Source organism: Lissotriton vulgaris, unplaced genomic scaffold (assembly GCF_964263255.1).
Source record: "Lissotriton vulgaris unplaced genomic scaffold, aLisVul1.2 SCAFFOLD_1176, whole genome shotgun sequence".
Classification (NCBI taxonomy): Eukaryota; Metazoa; Chordata; class Amphibia; order Caudata; family Salamandridae; genus Lissotriton; species Lissotriton vulgaris.
Genome location: NW_028246406.1, coordinates 368,057 through 385,728, shown reverse-complemented (window position 1 = coordinate 385,728; position 17,672 = coordinate 368,057). Strand labels below are relative to the sequence as shown.

Genomic DNA, 17,672 nt, shown 5'->3' with positions numbered 1-17,672 from the left:
ATCTTTCCTTACTACTATGAACTTATTACTTCCAATTATCCAGTTCGGCGATTTTTGAACTTGATCTTGTCTCACTCAAACTTGAACACTGCGTTCCTAAAATTGCCTCCCTCCTTGTATGTGTTCCGATCAGGGGAGGGTGTAGTGAAGACAGGGCCCTGCTTCCACGCATTGCTATGTTAGCATAAGCTTATTAGAAGTTTAAACGCCATTTTGCCACTTTGCAGCTGTTGCACACAACACTACATATAAGTGTTGTTGTAAGTTACACTGCTTGGTTTCTTCGCATGAGAACGGCTTGTTTTAACATCCCTAGACTTACATTGCGACCTTAGTCTGTACACTGTGTGCTGAAACCTTCAAGGTCACCATAACAATGTATGCTGTTATTCAGGTTGATCGCCCCACGCTGTATACACAACATGAACACAGCTGCAGCTAACTGAAATTCTAGTACCTTTAATATTGCACTGCATGCATGATTTGGGCACTTGAAGAGAAACCTTTTCCAGTGAACAGAGAGCTGTACTGATCTGGTGATATGATTCACCACTGCTGATCTTGGAGGAATTGATTCCCCCTTCAAGCCTAAGAGCCCTTCTATTATTATAAGACCTAGTTCCTAGAAGGTGAGGGTGTTTCACAAGGCACTATATGACCTGTTTCTACTATCATTAGAACATGATTTCTCCCTTTTTGTTTTATGGAATTGTAACAATGCTGATCATATTATTTTTAATCATATGCCTGCTTATGTTAGCAAACCTACTGCATCTTAGAGCATGGCATTAAAATAAACATTTTAAACTTTTCTGTGTCTCTGATTACTCACGTTGTGGACTGGTCTGAGAATAAAATGAAAGAGTTATTTACTTTGGTCTCTAGTGATCTTTATAATCTTTTTTTCAGATTCAAGATGCTAGCTTTAGAGCACTCTGAGGATCGAAAGAAGCTAGAGGACCTTCTTGCACAAAGTGTTCCTGAGTCTATGAGTGTAAGGCAAGAAACTATTCATTCTTTTTTTCTGCTTCACCATTTAACCAGCACTGACTAGTCAAGTAAAGTAACAGATAAGAGCTAGTAGAGTGCAAGGAGACCATGAAGAAGATTTTAGGCAGATGTAAAGAATCTAGCCTGAGCTGGTGAAAAGGGAAATAATGTCTTGTAGAAAAATACAACAAGCTGAAATCATGTTCATAGAGGCTCTACAGGAAAGCCAGGAGGAGATGGTATAGCTGAAATAAGTGACACAGTCAAGAGAGGAGGTAATGATGTTGATGCACACAAATTCAATGGGTTAGCAGGAGTGACTTTGATGACTTTTTACCCCTAATGAGAAGATAAGGTTAATCCCATGCTTAGCCCCTCAAAGCTCTCTATTTTACCTGACGATGGTCTTAAGAAAGAGTAAGTAATGGCTAGTAAATAAATCTTTCCCTGTTTACTTTCTCTTAAAGTCACTCTAAAAGTCACTGCAACTGAGAAGAGTCGTAGAAAGTTCAGTGCCAAGGTATTTCATAAGGAATAACTGGCAATTCTAATTAGACTTCACTAAATGAGGTTTGATGGATAAAAGAATTGAGATATACTGCTTACCAGAGAATTAAGATAAAATCTGATTAAGTATAAAGTAGAGACATAAATTTAGGGCCCGATTCACAGAACTAACTTAAGACAAAATCCTAAACTTACTACTTTTGGTATTCACAGAAGTTAGGATTTTGTCTTAAGTTTGTCTTAAGACAGGCTTAAGACAGACTTAAGACAGAATCCTAACTTAAGTCTGCTTAAGTCTGTCTTAAGTCTGTCTTAAGACAAAATCCTAACTTCTGTGAATACCAAAAGTAGTAAGTTTAGGATTTTGTCTTAAGTTACTTCTGTGAATCGGACCCATCAACTGAAATGTATATTTCCTTATATGTTGACACATTGCTGTAGGTTATCAGTTAAATCAGTTTCAGATTTCAGAACCTCAAAAATGCAATTTCTTGAATAGCAACACAATTCTCATGTTAAATACACGTCATTTGCATGTACATTTACAGCAGACAATTATCTCCTAGAAGGTCATTTTTTCTGTCAGTGAATTAAAACTGATGGACCACATGCATTACTTTCAAAGGGTGGTCTGCAGAAGGGGAAGGCACCACTGACTGTACACCATTTCAATCTGGCATATAGTCAGTGCTCCTTTGTCTCTATTCCTTCATTTATAATCCAGCACAGATACAATAACCACACTCCATGCAAATGAGGGAATGCAGCTTTGAATTAGCGCTGGCGCACATGTAGCATTGGCAGGATATGTATTACAGAAGGAGCCAGTCAAGCATTTGCTGCCACTTACTTAATCCAAAGTATCCATGGGGCATCACACATTAAGAGCCAGGACATGGGGGTGTAAAGGGCTTTCTGCATTCCTGTGGCAGACTGATTTTAAAGGGGCTGCATACCCCTTGTTTGATGCCTTCTGCAACGCAGCCATGCGACCAGAATCTTAAGGGGGTGTTCAATCATTTTCATTGTAGCGTTGTTCCATGCAAATGAGGAAGCACTTTGCCCCAGTGCTGACTTAGACACACAGGCGCACGCAGAGACACACATGTGATATATACAGAGATAAGCACAGAGGCAAAAGAGCCATCAGGAGGCACACTAGCTGTGCGGCACTTGGAGGTGGCACACAGTCAGTGTTCCCCCTCTGGATATCCATCTAAAAAGGACAAAGTGGGTCCCAGGCACACCCCAGGCATCTCTCTGCAGGCAGATGTAGTCACTCACTGAGGACACCTGCAGGTGGCTTTCTGTTACCCTACAGATGCAGTCTGCATTTTCACCTTAACAGACAAAGGCGGACCAGGTGCTTCAAACAGCCAGTCCAACTTTGTGCTGTTTCAAGTGTAATGAGTTTATGGCTGCACTGGAGTCAGTGTATTTGTTGCTGAAATAGTGAACTGTCCTCCCTGCTCCCAGCGGCTAGGCTTAAGTGTGAAATAATTTTCTGGAATATGATCATATGTAAATATTTACTGTGTTTTTTTTATTTCAATTCCTCCAATGTCTATGATAAAATCTCCATCTGTCTTATTTAACACTTTCCTCTTAATCCCAGGTCTATGGTTCGGTTTTCTTCATAAACCGTGGAAATGCTTTAAATATGGAGGTTCTAGTGGATTCCTGGCCTGAATTTGAAACTGTAATTTGCAAGAAACGAGCAATGGTGAGCAAAATGATTGATCTTGTAATGTCCAGGGCTAGCAGTGCCTATTAATGTTATCAACAATTTTTTAATATGATTAGGCACTCTGAGAACTGAAGAGTTTTTCATAGTTAGTTAAGAGTTTGAAACTGTCCCTATTTAGTAGAAAACAAATACCTTACTGTATTGATGCCAGCACCAACAGAAGCAAAGAAATATGTGCCTGTGTGAGGGATTTAACCTTATCACTGATCCCCACCAACTCACTCGGCTTCTCGCAGGATATGCAACAATCTCAATTTTTTTAGCAACAAAATTGCTGCCATTTACAGCAAATTCAACCTGCTATGGGGCATGACAGACCTTGCCAAATGCATCAAGATATTTGTTAAACTAAAGAACCAGTGCTAACCACATAGCCTGTCATCATCCAAGAAGAAACTGCCTCCACCATGAGGTCCATTCACTCAGGGGCCGATCAGATTCTGCCAACACCACGCCTCTGGATCACTGACAGAATATCAATCTCTCAAGAATGGAGCGTATTTGACACTCGATCACACCAATATACAGAATACAGAAATATTGTGACAAAAATTTTGATTACAAAAATATTGTTTTCCTATACTTATGATGGTAAGTTCAGAAATATCCCCCAAAAAATATTGTTTACTATTACCACTCCAGTCTATCCAACAGTAGTGAAAGTGTTAGAATTCAAAGGGGTTAATTTACTGCTCCAGTCCATGCAACAGTAGGAAAAGCATTAGACTTTGGATGGGTTAAATTTACTATTCCCAGTCCCATTTGTACAACAATAGGGAATGTGTTGGACTCAAGACTGTACAGCAGTACAGAAAGTGCTTTGCTTCAAACACATAGCATATTTTAATAACCCTATCAGATAGATCACCAGAAACATACAGCTCTTATTAGGGAAATGATATATATAAAAATAAAAATCAATTAAACAATTTACATGATTGGTAAAAAATCTAATAATTAATTATGTAATTAAATGGTTTTATTCATGTATTATTTTAATTATTTTCCACAGTATACTCCACTAACCTAGCAACCCACACTTAAAATATAATGAAAATAAATAAATATAGCACAATTATCGTGTTTAATAATAAATTAAATAATCATTAAGAAATAAATAATTAAGTAATATGTATGTATTACTTAAATAACTTCCTACCCTATGTCCCTACATAAAAACCTCCTGCAAATAATATAACTGAAAAATATAACTAGAATACAATTTATATTATTAATAATCAATTATTTGTTCATAATAAATTAATAAGTACATTTAAAATATGTATTACTTAATTAACTTCCCATAACCTTGATAACCCAACAACTCGCACCTAATATATAACTTGAAAAATAGAATTATTACACAATTTCCATAATTACCAATCAGTTAAATCATTAATAATACATTAATAATTATTTATTGATCAAATGTGAATTAACTTCCCACCAGCACCCCTACAAACCCAGTAAACTGCAACTAATATATAACTACACAATTAACATAATAAATAATCAATTAAAAAATGATTAATAAAGTAATAATGACCCTGCAACCCGCTACAACACTATACATTACTATTAGTAATTAATTTGAAAATTAAGAATCACTTAAAGGTACAAACTATATTTAAAGATTTTTCCAGCAATTATGCAAACAACATTTAACATATAAAATTAATATATCAAATAAATTAACAACACAGAAAACATACTATTTATCTACAAAATTCATATTCTTTTCTACAATATTTCTGCATCACAATATTTCTCTATCACAATATCTTGGTTCTATATTTCTGTATCTCAATATTTAAAATGTGATATTTTGTCCATGCACCCTCCCTCCAGAGGACTGCAACCCATCAGCTCCATGCTCATACCCATTTTGAATGCCTCCACCTTTGTACGAACATTGCAGATGCTTGGAAATATGCAAATGTGTTCTAATTGACGAAGAAACCCTTTTTGGACCCTTTAGCACTCACCAACTCCAGATCAATTTCCCTGCTACCATTCCTGGCTAAGTTGTTACTGAAAATCATCACACCTTAGGAAACAACCCCACAACGGCTACTCCTCGACACCCCTCAATCTGGTTTCAGATCCAACTACAAAACAGAAATTGCCACCACGGATAACAGCCACATGACTCTGGACAAAGAAAACTCAGCGGCTCTCATCCTCCTGATCTCTATGCAGTGTTTGACCCAGTCTCTCACCATAGTCTCATCCAACACCTATATGATATTGGAATCCAAGGAAATACAATCTAATGGATCTCCTCCCTACTGGCTTGAAGTACCCTGTCAGTCATTCTGGTAGCATACCACAAGAACCCCCTCCCTGAACCGACCCTTTTCAATGCACACATGATCACTCTAACCAACAGTGGCGGCTGCTAGTAGAGGGTGCCACAGTGCCACCCACCTAGATTTCCAAACTTTGTGGATGGTAATTGCCACAAGCAATTACCATCTACATACATTGCTTTTTAATTATATAAGGGATTTAAGCCCATGCTTCCTCTTGTCATCCTTGCAGAGATGAGTCAGGAAGCCAGGCACACACGAGAGGGACATCACACAGCGAGGATTTATTTTCTATTTTTCTTTTCTAAACAGGCCAAGGGCTCACCTACTGATTTTTTTCCTTAATTTTTTCTTTAGTTTTTTTCTTTTATCCTGTCCTTTCCATCCATTTGTAATACTTTTATTAACATTTACTTGTTTTTTGCATTCTTCTTTCATCTTTTTTTCTGTCCATACTTCTTTCCTTCCATCTCTCACTGTATTTATCTTTCTGACCTTGTTTATATTAAATGTAATTTACTTTCCTTCTTCCATCCTTTTTGTAATTCATTATTTTCTTGTTCCTTTCGTTCTTCTTATCATCCTCTTATCCATCCTTCCCCCCTTGACTCTATCGTTTTTTTGTATTATTTCAATTTAATACTTCCTCTCTTTTCCCTTCCTTTGCCCTTACTTCTCTCTCCCATTTCTTCTATCCATAATTTCATTCTATTTTCCAGCAATCCTTATTTCTTTTTCTCCTTCCATTTTTTGTTTTATTTGTTCCTTCCATACTCTTCCGTCGTCCTTTTTTATTATTTCTTTCCATCCTTCTTCTTTTGAGCCCTTTTCCCTTCTCCTCTCTTTTTATTTTCCATCATTCTCTTCTTATTTGCACTGTATTCTCCTTCCTTCATTCGGGGAGAAGGGCGCAAGGTGGAAGGGGAGAAGGGTGCAAGGCGGAGGAGAAGGGTGCAAAGCGGAGGAGGAGAAGGGTGCAAGGTGGAGAAGTGTGCAGGTTAGCAGGCGGAGAAGGGTGCAAGGCAGAGGGGAGAAGGGTGCAAGGCGGAAGGGTAGATGGGTGCAAGGTGGATGGTGAGAAGGGTGCAAGGCGGAGGAAGAGAAGGGGGCAAGGCGGAGGAGGAGAAGGGTGCAAGGTGGAGAAGTATGCAGGTTGGAAACGGCGAAGGGTGCAAGGCGGAGGGGGAAGGGTTAAAGGCAGATGTGGTGAAGGGTGTAAGGCGGAGGTGGAGAAGGGTGCAAAGTGGAGGGTGAGAAGGGTGCAAGGCGGAGGCGAGAATGGTGAAAGGCAGATGTGGAGAAAGGTGCAAAGCGGAGGGGGAGAAGAGTACAAAGCGGGGGGAGAAGGGTGCAAGGCGGAGGGGGAGAAGGGTGCAAGGCAGAGGGGGAGAAGGGTGCAAGGCAGAGGGGGAGAAGGGTGCAAGGCAGAGGGGAGAAGGGTGCAAGGCAGAGGGGGAGAAGGGAGAAAGGCAGATGTGGAGAAGGGTGTAAGGCGGAGGAGGAGAAGGGTGCAAAGCGGAGGGTGAGAAGGGTGCACGGCGGAGGGGAGAATGGTGAAAGGCGGAGGGGTGCAAGGCAGAGGGGTAGAAGTTTGAAAAGCAGATGTGGAGAAGGGTGCAAGGCGGAGGGGAGAAGGGTGAAAGGCAGAGGGGTAGAAGGGTGAAAGGTGAAAGTACAGCGCCTCAGCAACGTCGGAATCCAGGAGAAGGCACTGGAATGGATCATCTCCTTCCTCGACGGAAGAACACAGAGAGTCCGCCTACCACCGTACAAGTCAGAGGCCACCGAAGTCATCTGCGGCGTCCCTCAAGGATCCTCGCTGAGCCCCCACCCTCTTCAACGTCTACATGAGCCCCCTCGCGGCCATCGCACGCCAACACAACTTCAATATAATCTCCTACGCCGACGACACCCAGCTGATCCTCTCCCTGACCAACGACCCCGCCGCCGCCAGAGCCAATCTGCACGAAGGGATGAAAGATGTAGCCGAATGGATGACGACCAGCCGCCTGAAACTGAACTCAGACAAGACGGAGGTCCTCATCCTGGGCTCCTCGCCCTCCGCCTGGGACGACTCCTTGTGGCCTCCCGCCCTGGGCACCGCACCCAAACCGACAGACCACGCACGCAACCTGGGCTTCATCCTGGACTCCTCCCTCTCCATGGCCAGGCAAGTCAACGCCGTCTCCTCGGCGTGCTTCAACATCCTACGCATGCTACGGAAGATCTTCTGGTGGATCCCCACTGAGACCAGGAAGACCGCCACCCAGGCCCTCGTCACCAGCCGACTGGACTACGGCAACGCCCTCTACGCCGGTACCACCGCCAAGCTCCAGAAGAGACTCCAGCGGATCCAGAACGCCTCAGCCAGACTCATCCTCGACATCCCACGAACCAGCCACATCTCCGGACATCTGAGAGACCTGCATTGGCTCCCCGTCAACAAAAGAATCACCTTCCGGCTCCTCACCCACGCACACAAAGCCCTACACGACCAAGGCCCGAGCTACCTCAACAACCGAATCAACTTCTACGCTCCCAAACGCCACCTCCGATCAGCCAGCCACGCCCTCGCCGCCGTCCCCCGCATCCGAAGAGCGACAACAGGAGGAAGGTCCTTCTCCTACCTGGCCGCCAAGACCTGGAACTCCCTCCCGACCGACCTGCGCCTGACCCAAGACCACCTCTCCTTCAGGAAGAAGCTGAAGACCTGGCTGTTCGAGCAGTAACGGCACCCCCTCCCCCCCAGCGCCTTGAGACCCTACGGGTAAGTAGTGCGCTCTATAAATGTCTTTGATTGATTGATCTTTGATTGAAAGGCAGAGGGGTAGAAGGGTGCAAGGCAGAGGGGTAGAAGGGTGCCAGGCAGAGCATGAGGAGCATCTAGCAGCACCAGGCCTGTAAGCAGTTTTTAAGGACCCCTAGGCAAACAACTATGCAGGGCCCCAAGTCACAAGCGCATGTTTCGAAGTTTAAAAATAAAATGTTATGGGAAAGAGAAAAACACAGTAGCTCCAGTCTCTGCCACCAACTAATGATTTCAATTGCGTCCGCTGACTTGAAAAAAATACAAAATGCTAGCTTCAAAACCTATACATAGATTTTATAGCACCAGCACCGGTGCTGTCAAAGCGCAGGGTCTGAAGAAAAGAGTCCCATTGGCAGTCCTTGAGTGTCTGTATCAAGGTGTGACTGCATCAGTGCTCCCTTTTCACGCGGTATCGCAATCAGCGACTTTCTCCTCCCGCGCGTGACGGCGTCTGGGGCCTCAGAAAATATTATGATGGTGCTCAGGCCTCTAAATAGCAGCATGTTTGGTATTAGGGAGGACATGCTCTTCATACAGCGTGGACTCGCTCGCATCAGCACCGTGAGGGCCAGACACTTGGGGCTGGAAGCTTCTCATCACAGCCAGCGTGTTTACCAAGGAGACGTGAAAGCAAGAATTAACCTCTCCTAGGTATCAATTCAATTCAGTATCTAGGTAATATATCCATCATGCAATATCTATATCAGCATTGTACCAACGCAAAGATTATTTAGTAAACATTTCTTATTTATTCATTGCATGTTCACAGAATTCATAACACAAAAAAACATCATCATAGTATACAGTACATTCATTTATATACAAAATTATTCACAAAAACCCCACAGAAAAAAAGAAGCAAAATATGTCATTCATACATTAAGTCATAACAAGCATCCAAGCTTTCATTCAATGCCGTCAACCACAACTCAACTCCCATACCATAAAACAAACATTAGACAAAAGAAATACATACATTCATATACATGGCAGAACAACAGAGGAAAAAGGCACCAACGCGCGTTTCGGAACAGGACCGGTGTCCACAGTTCCTTCGTCAGGGCGCAATTAATACAGTTCTTAATGGACAAATTCTTGATAGACGTATTGTAAATTCTTTTTTTCAGTTTTGTACTTTCAATCCGTCGATGGAAATTAAACGATGGGGCTTTAATTTTGAAGTGACATCCAATATCGTCATGTAATCATATAATTCTCAAGTTCCCAGATGTTTAAACAGTCAGAACTCTTCCACCTCTGGAGATATTCTTATGGCATACACCTGCTACTTCTAGTTAACTTGCCCACAGTCATCTGGGAAATATCCAAGGGACATGCAAGGCAGGATAGCAGGCTTCTGTACAGAAGAACAATAGTGGTAATTCCAAAAGGTACAGACACAAGTAAACTCGTCGTATGGAGGAAATCTCTCCAGATGTAATATGGCTGAGATACCCGCCACCCCCTCTCAACACAAACCCCAAAGGAGGGAAACCGGAAACAGTTCTTGAAGTTTTTGGAAGAGGGAGGGAGTGACACTCCCGGCCGTATTTATTAAAACAAAAAATTAAAACATTAAACAGTTTCATATTAATGTACAATTTCATTACCACATTGCGATGTTTGGCTAACCTTAACAGATTCTCTAATACAGAGGTTCTCCTAGCCGAACTAACAACCTACAAAACATTTTCTTGAAATTTTGAAATTGTACATCCTAACGTTTAAGGGCCAACGGCAAGGTCGTAACCGGTGTCAAGATCCCTAACCAGAAATACCCCCCCCACTTGGGAGGGGCGACAGCACTGAGGCGTACCTCGAGTGCAACTACCAATTTCCCTTGACTTGACGGGGGCACCAATAAACTCGACGCCACTTAAAGGTCGTTCGAGGACTCGTGTGAGGTATCTAGAAGGTAGCGTAGACCTCCCCCCAAACCCCACACCACTTACCACATCTGCCGTCGCAGACGTCACTGGCCCCGGGAAATTCCCCAGGAGGGGGCTGTAACCCCTCCTACACAGGAAGGGGCCTTGACCGCCTTTCCTTTTCTTTCGGCGACCCATCCTTAGAAGGGACCGCCTCCCCGTTGAGGGGCCAAAGGCCACCTCTCCCGAGCGCTCCCATCCGTGTTGGGTGACGCCCACTCATAGGGATCTTCCAATTAGTGCTCACCGATCATGACCTTACCGCCACAGGCCGGATAGTTGACCGGCTATCCGGACCCCCCACAAAGCTCCTACCTAAAGGTCATGTTTTAACGTTTTTAACCATGCTAAGAAGTCTCCTATGAGTAACTCATTCCCCACCCGAGACAAATGCACACCATCCCCCAAATACATACTGTCATCATTAATACAGCCATGCGAAATAGAATGCAATGTCCTGGAACGGAACAACCTACTCACTTTGTTATTAAGCTTTCTAACAGAATGATTCAAAGCAGGAATAGAAATAGCCCCCCGCCACACCTTTCGTGGGATCATATGGGACCACGCAATTGTGCACCCCGGAACTCTCCTCGCCAACCAACTTACAGTGGAAAGCATTGTCTCCAGGAGAAGTCGTCTACCGGTGGTGACCAAATCATTGCCCCCTAAATGTACTATGACTATAGACGGCGGTGACCTCGTCCGCCCTAACAAACCTTCGAAAAATGTTTGAAACTGGTCAATACAGAGACCGCCTCTTCCGTAGAAGGACACCCTGTACCCGTATTCCCCAGCTACATGAATCATGTCACCTGCTTTGAATACGTCCGCGGCACGCCTCACGTATGAGTGGCCCACGACCCACACCTCCTTTTTCACAGCCGGTGATGTCTGACCGCTGGCCCGGTGTTGGGTCGACTGTATAGTCCGCCCCGCCTCGTAGGCTTGCGCAACTGAAAACCAAACAAAAACAAGAGGCGTGAGGACATTATTACAGCTTCACAACATGTGCAACCGCACATACCTCTTATAACAATTGGAGGACCAACGCCCCACTCGTTTCACTTGTTCAACATTAAGACCCCTGGCTGTAGCTTCTGTAGCAGCCCCTATCCGAAAGGAATGGGTCCCAAACTCGCCCGGGTTCAAGCCCGCAGCGGCAATTGACATCGCAAGCACCCGCTGAAACTGAAATTTCGTCAGTGGGGTGGCGTCCGCGTGTCTCAACAAGGTCCCCCCCCATGATGCCACCCTTCGTGCTAGGTAATCTTCTAAACACTTTACCGGACACATGGAGGACCCGGGAATCCTGCGTATGATTATGCAGTCACCCATCCCATCTTGATCGGTCTTGGACCTGACAAAGGAGACAGTCATTGTCTCTCCTCTGATCTGAACGTGTTCCTGGCACAAACCCCCTGCCACTTCCTGTTTGTTCCTTGCTACCACTTCGCTTACCCGCATCGCCCCGTGAAATGCTAGCGTAAAAGCGGCTCGGAACAAAACCGTCTCAAACTGAGATGAACATGTGGCAGGGAGTGTGGCCAACAACTGGGCCAACCTATCCAAACCTATCGGGCGCCTCTCATCTACTCTGCGACCCTCAAGGCGTTGCCACCCACGCAGCGCTTTCTGTACAACGAAAGACGCTGTCGGGTCCTGGATACTATGAGCCCTGGCAACAAAGGAAATGGCAGCACGATGCCTCTGGGCCGTAGCCACCGATTTCCCAGCCCTACGTAAGGACATCAGAAAATTCACTACCCATTCCTCGTGGCCCCAAAGCCTCTCTCTATCAGTCCCCAAAAAGGCTAAATTGGACCGAAACGCCCCTTCATATGCCTTCCTCGTCCTTGGTGCTAGACTCTCTCCCACGAGGTGACGAAGTTCGGGGCACCGAGAGACCAGAGAGCTTCGGGAAAGGGTGCCGGCTCTGGGTCCGCTGAGGGAAGGAAACCCGAGAAAGCCTGCATATGAAAACGAGACAGTGCATCAGCCGCCTGATTCATTACCCCTGGGACATGTTTTGCTCTGAATAGCACATTCAGTTGCATACACAGTAAGACAATTTCTTTGAGGAGTCTTAAAATCAGTTTACATCGTGCTGCCTGACTATTGATGCACTCAACCACGGTCATATTGTCAGACCAAAATATCACAGAGTGATCTTTGAACCCTTCGGGCCAGGTTCTCAGGGCCACCAAAATGGGGAAAAGTTCCAAGAAAGCAATATTACTTGTCAGACCATTGTCATGCCACCATGTCGGCCACCTCTGTGCCGACCATTTTGTGCCGAAGATGGCACCAAAACCTATGCTACCTGCTGAATCTGTCCATAGCCCTAGCTCTTCAGAGGACACGGCTGGTTTGTTCCAGACGACTCGACCATTAAAGTTCGCCAGAAATGCTAACCAAATACGCATGTCCTGGCGGACCTCAGCCGATAGTCTCGTGCGATGATGGCCCTCCTTTAGGCCGACCATAGCTTGGGCAATTGAACGGGAAAAGGGGCGGGCCATTGGTATCACCCTCAGGGCAAAATTCAACTGTCCCACCAACTACTGTAATTGATGCAGCGTAACTTTAGATCGATTTATACACACTTGCAAGGCTGCCCTGAACTTCCACACTTTGTCAGCTGGCAAACGAAAACAACCCTCACTGGAGTCTAACTCAATCCCCAGAAACTCGAGGCAAGTCGCAGGACCCACCGTTTTACCCGGTGCCAATGGCACACCAAACTGGTTCATTAACACACAAAATTCGGCCAAGGCCCGGCCACATTCGAGATCCCCGGCTGCCCCAAGGAACAGAAAATCATCAAGGTAATGCATTACATGTTGGAAACCCGTCCTCTTTGTGAAGACCCATTGTAGAAAACTACTGAATTTCTCGAAATAGGCACAAGATATAGAGCACCCCATCGGCATACACCTATTCATGTAATAATAACCCTGAAACATGAAACCCAGGAGACGCTGGTCGTCTGGGTGTACCGGGAGCAATCGGAACGCTGACTCGATATCTGACTTCGCCATCAGCGCCCCGGGCCCCAGGCGATTCAAAATGGCTACGGCCTCATCGAAGGATGCGTACCGCACCGAACATACTTCTGGATCTATTGCATCGTTTACAGAAAGACCACGTGGAGCTGACAAATTATGAATCAGTCGGAACTCATCTGGGTCCTTCTTGGGGACCACCCCTAAAGGAGAACAAACAAAATTCTGCACCGGGGGTACACTAAATGGGCCGGCGACCCGACCTCGAGCAACCTCTTTCCGGATCTTATCCTGTACCACGGTCGTATGCTGCAGGACGGAAAGTTGATTTTTACACTTCTCCACGCCCTGAAAGTCCCCTACCGGGATGCGGAAACCATACGAAAATCCGTTCCGCAGCACCCCAGCAGAAGTACGATCCGGGTATTCACTGAGCCAGGGAATCATCGCCAAGGTATCAATCGGGGTAGGTAAAGGCGCCCCTCGGACTACGTCAGACCTGTTTGGCGCCTCCTCTCCCCCCATTATCACCCGTTTTGGCTCTGCACGTGGACTCAGGATGGGACGACCCGCACCCACTACATTCATGTTTAAATTTACACGATCCCTGGGGCCTAGTACATTTGCCTCTGTTGAAATTAAAGCAGAACCCCCTTTTTCCTGTATTGCCGGCAGGTCTCGAGTAATCGTCGGTACCCGTACCTGAACGAAAGGGCGTCCCCACATATTGGCGGGAGGATTCGCAAACATTACTTCCTACCAATGTAATCTTCAACATACCTGTCTCCTTCATTTTATCCCATGTCAAAGAATCATAACAATCCCAGGTTAAGCTTTTATTATGCTCTTTAGCCTTTCTAAAAAGATTATCGTAGCAGAACCAATGGTTACCCTGGTGTGATGTCGAGTACCCCATGATTCGCGACTGATAGGTCGGCAACTCGGAAAGCAACTCGGGCCTACGTTCCCCTAAGATTGACGTAAAAATTCCCCATGCTTTGCCCCAATTGCCAATATTCTCATTCACTTTAAAGGCGGCCATTTTTGCGCGCCAAACACTCGGATGCATGAGATCTTTCTGACCCTTAACATGCTCCACCTCATAATGATCAACAAGCAGCGAGAAGATGTTCACATATTCCCCCGCCCAAATCTTTTCCTTAATTGCCAAAGGAACATGTTGACCCAACCTTTCTCTACGAGAGGGTGCTGACTCATCCCTCGCAATCGGCAATGACCGCTTACCTGCACCGGACGCTGCCTCTGCGGTCGCAATCGTCCCTTGTGGCTTGTCAACTACTGCAGCCGGCGCGGACACCTTGGCTGCATCCCGTTTCTCGCGCAATTGCTTCATTAGCGCCTGCGCCTCGGCAGCCGTGGCGCCCTCGCTACTGTCGCCCAACCACGCTGCAAGTTGTGCTGCCAGCTCGGGCGGCATATCTTCATTGGACACCGGGGTGACCACCACGGGAATCGGATTCCCCTCCGCCGGTACTGGGGTTGGCGCTTCGAGCGGGGTACAGGGAACCGGGACGTTTCCCCCGGCTGGTCCCCTCCTTGGCCTCTTGGCTCTCCCTCCTGGAGCTGCTCCAGCTGACGGACGTTCCGGCCCCCCTTCCCCGTCTCTCTCCACCACCCGCTTCTTCAGCTCAGACATCTCCTTCATGAGGACCCGAACCATCTGTTCAGTCGTCATTCTCTTCCCGCCTTTCTTGGGCATTTCTCCGACAGAGTATCTGTAAGACAAAAGAAAGATTACAACGCTCAAAATTGGCTCTTCGTTCCGTCTCGAGCTCACGTGCAGCGAGGAGGTGCAGCTTCAGAGCACAGGAACAAGAGGATGCCTTCTGGTCTTGCGTCCCTTTTTATCCGTCTTCAGGGCGGGCGTAAACCCGCCCCTGCCTGCCCCGAGGGCGTGGCCAGCCGCGTCAGTGTCTAGGCCAGCCCACTCTAGGGCGGGAAAAAGCGCGCCCCGGCTACGCCGCTTCGGGCATACCAGCCGAGCCGCGCCTCCCGCCCAAAATGGCTTCCCGGGGGGATCGAGGTACTCCGCCATACGTTCGGGGGGACCGAGTGGTCGCCCCTTTCCATAAACTCGGTCTCAGAATACACATCCGCGAAGTCAAAAAACGGGAACACCTCGGTGAAATACACCAACGCTTAGCTAAAGTCAGCTATTCTCCAACCAGCGTAACGTCCTCAGTATGGCAGGAAAAGGCCCAAGGAGACGTGTCCTTGGCATTAACTGGCCCAAAATGCATTCTCTGCAGGTCTCACTAGGGAAGTAGCCGATCCCGAGCTGGCGGGGCCCGAGAGATGGCTGCACAGGGCTAAAGTCAGAAGGGCCCTTATGAGGGTAGCAACTTCTGCTGGTAGCGAGAGGAGGGGGTGGGGATGCACAGCGAAGGATACAGGTGAGAGGGGGGGGAGTGTGGAGGTATCGAAGGGACAGAAGGTGAGAAGGGGGTGAGCATGGGAGCGAAAGGAGGGAAGGTGCGAGCAGGAGGGCTTCAAGGTGGGGAGGGGTGAATGTAGCAGAGAGAGAAAGAGAAAAAGGAGACAGGTGTGACAGGGGGAAGGCAGCACAGGGAGGGATACAGGTGAGCAGGGTGTAAAGGAGTGGGAAGGAGAGGTAGCAAAATGAAGTAAAAAGAGGAGCCTGGTGAGTAAGAGAGATGTAAATATATTAGAAAAAGAAGGCATTAGGGAGCGAGAGAGACCGGGATGGGGCTTGTGAAAAGAGGAGACCAAGAGAAAGTGACTGAAGATGAAACCAATGCAGACAGGGAGTGAGACAGTGAGCAGGTGCGTAAATGAGGTATGGGGGAAGAAGGAAGTGGGTGAGTGACAGGCCTTGGAGAGATATCGAGGAACGAGGAAAAAGTGAGGTCAGAGAGAGCATATGTGACTGGAAGGAAGGGGCTGGGTGTGCAGAGAGGCCACGAGAAGGGGGTGCAGGGCGAGATGAGTGCGGGTCAGCAGCAGGGAAACAGGTGGGGCGAAGGGGAACAGAAATACATAGAGGCAGACAAGGGGAGGCCGACGAGCAGGAGAGAAGGGGAGATCAGAGGAGCGAGGAGGCGATGTGGTGATTGTTTGAGGATATTGCAACAGCATGGGGGCATTGGCCTGCTCGCGGTACATGAAAGGGTCCTCGGAGAGAGGCGCCTAAATACCCATTTTAATAGAAATGCAGGTAAGGCAGATGGCCGCGCGTGCACTCGCACTTGCACTCAAGCTTGTAGCCAGCCAGCAAACGCCTGGGTAACATTTTCAGTATCCCCTTTACCAAAAGTCGAGCAACAAAGAGCCCATGCGCTGTTCTAGCTCGACCTAAAAAGGAGTCATAAACAATGTATTCGGCCCTACTGGCAACCTCGCTTAAGCTGATATTCACTATGCCCTTCCTCTGGGCGCTTCTTTAAGTGCACATTGTTGGAATTGTTCATTGCAGGACTTAGTCATGCATTGCAGGACTAGTTTTCAGAAGTATTGCCGTATTGTTCACACATGCATTGCATGAATTGTTTATTGTTTGCATAAGCAATTCAGGAAATGTACACACAGCCATTGCAAGAATTCTTTATGGAGGCATTGCAGGGATTGTTTATTGTTTGAGACTAGCTATGGGTTGGGATGGTATGATGTTTACATTATAAAGATCATGGTGACTCAGGTAAGTTTTGTCGGTCAGGGGTGGCACCCGTTGGGTGTCTTTAGAAAGCCCTCACCCACCAACCTAGTTGGTGGCATGCTTCATCATCGGGCCCACCCAGTGACACCTAGCGTGTCCCGGGTGTGCTACGACGCCTGAATACAGCGGAGCAGGTATGTCACTGTGTGTGCGGTGAGGGATGTTAAGATAGTGAGTTTTAAAACGGCTTGGCGGGGGTCCCTATACCCAGAAGGGTAAAAGACTTTATTAATATGGCCTCCGTCAGCGGTTAAAAATAAGGCTGTGGGACGTAAGAGGCGAGTTACGACCTCTCACGTCCTTTAGAGTGTCAACATGTTTCAGCCAGTGCCTTATTGATATGCTGGCTTTCTTCAGGACAGTTAAAATAGGTGTGGGTGTGATTAAAACTAGTGGGTGTGTAGTGTGGGCTATGTGTCTACACGCCCTAAAGTGTATCTAACTGTGAGAGGGGGGGGATTCCCTTCTCAAGATCACGCTAGTTTTAAGTGGTTTCCTCTTCAAGGTTACTTTGAAGTGGCAAAGGGTAGACCAGGATTACTGGCCAATGCCGGCTGTGGACCTAGTGTGCCTCCTTCGTGGAACCGGTAGACACATAGCCCACACTACACACCCACTAGTTTTAATCACACCCACACCTATTTTAACTGTCCTGAAGAAAGCCAGCATATCAATAAGGCACT

The 17,672-nt window shown here is 46.5% G+C and overlaps 1 protein-coding gene across 1 annotated transcript in view; it reads left to right on the top strand.

Moving 5' to 3' along the window:
- The first annotated feature begins 911 nt into the window (after nt 1–911).
- Nucleotides 912–17,672, top strand: part of LOC147665962 (glycine N-phenylacetyltransferase-like) — a 311,242-nt gene continuing 294,481 nt past the window's right edge. Inside the window, exons 1-2 of the mRNA XM_086949375.1 lie at nt 912–994; nt 3,113–3,220. Of these exons, the coding sequence (XP_086805501.1) occupies nt 917–994; nt 3,113–3,220 (186 nt within the window). The 5' untranslated portion in view covers nt 912–916. The remainder of the gene's footprint in view (nt 995–3,112; nt 3,221–17,672) is intronic.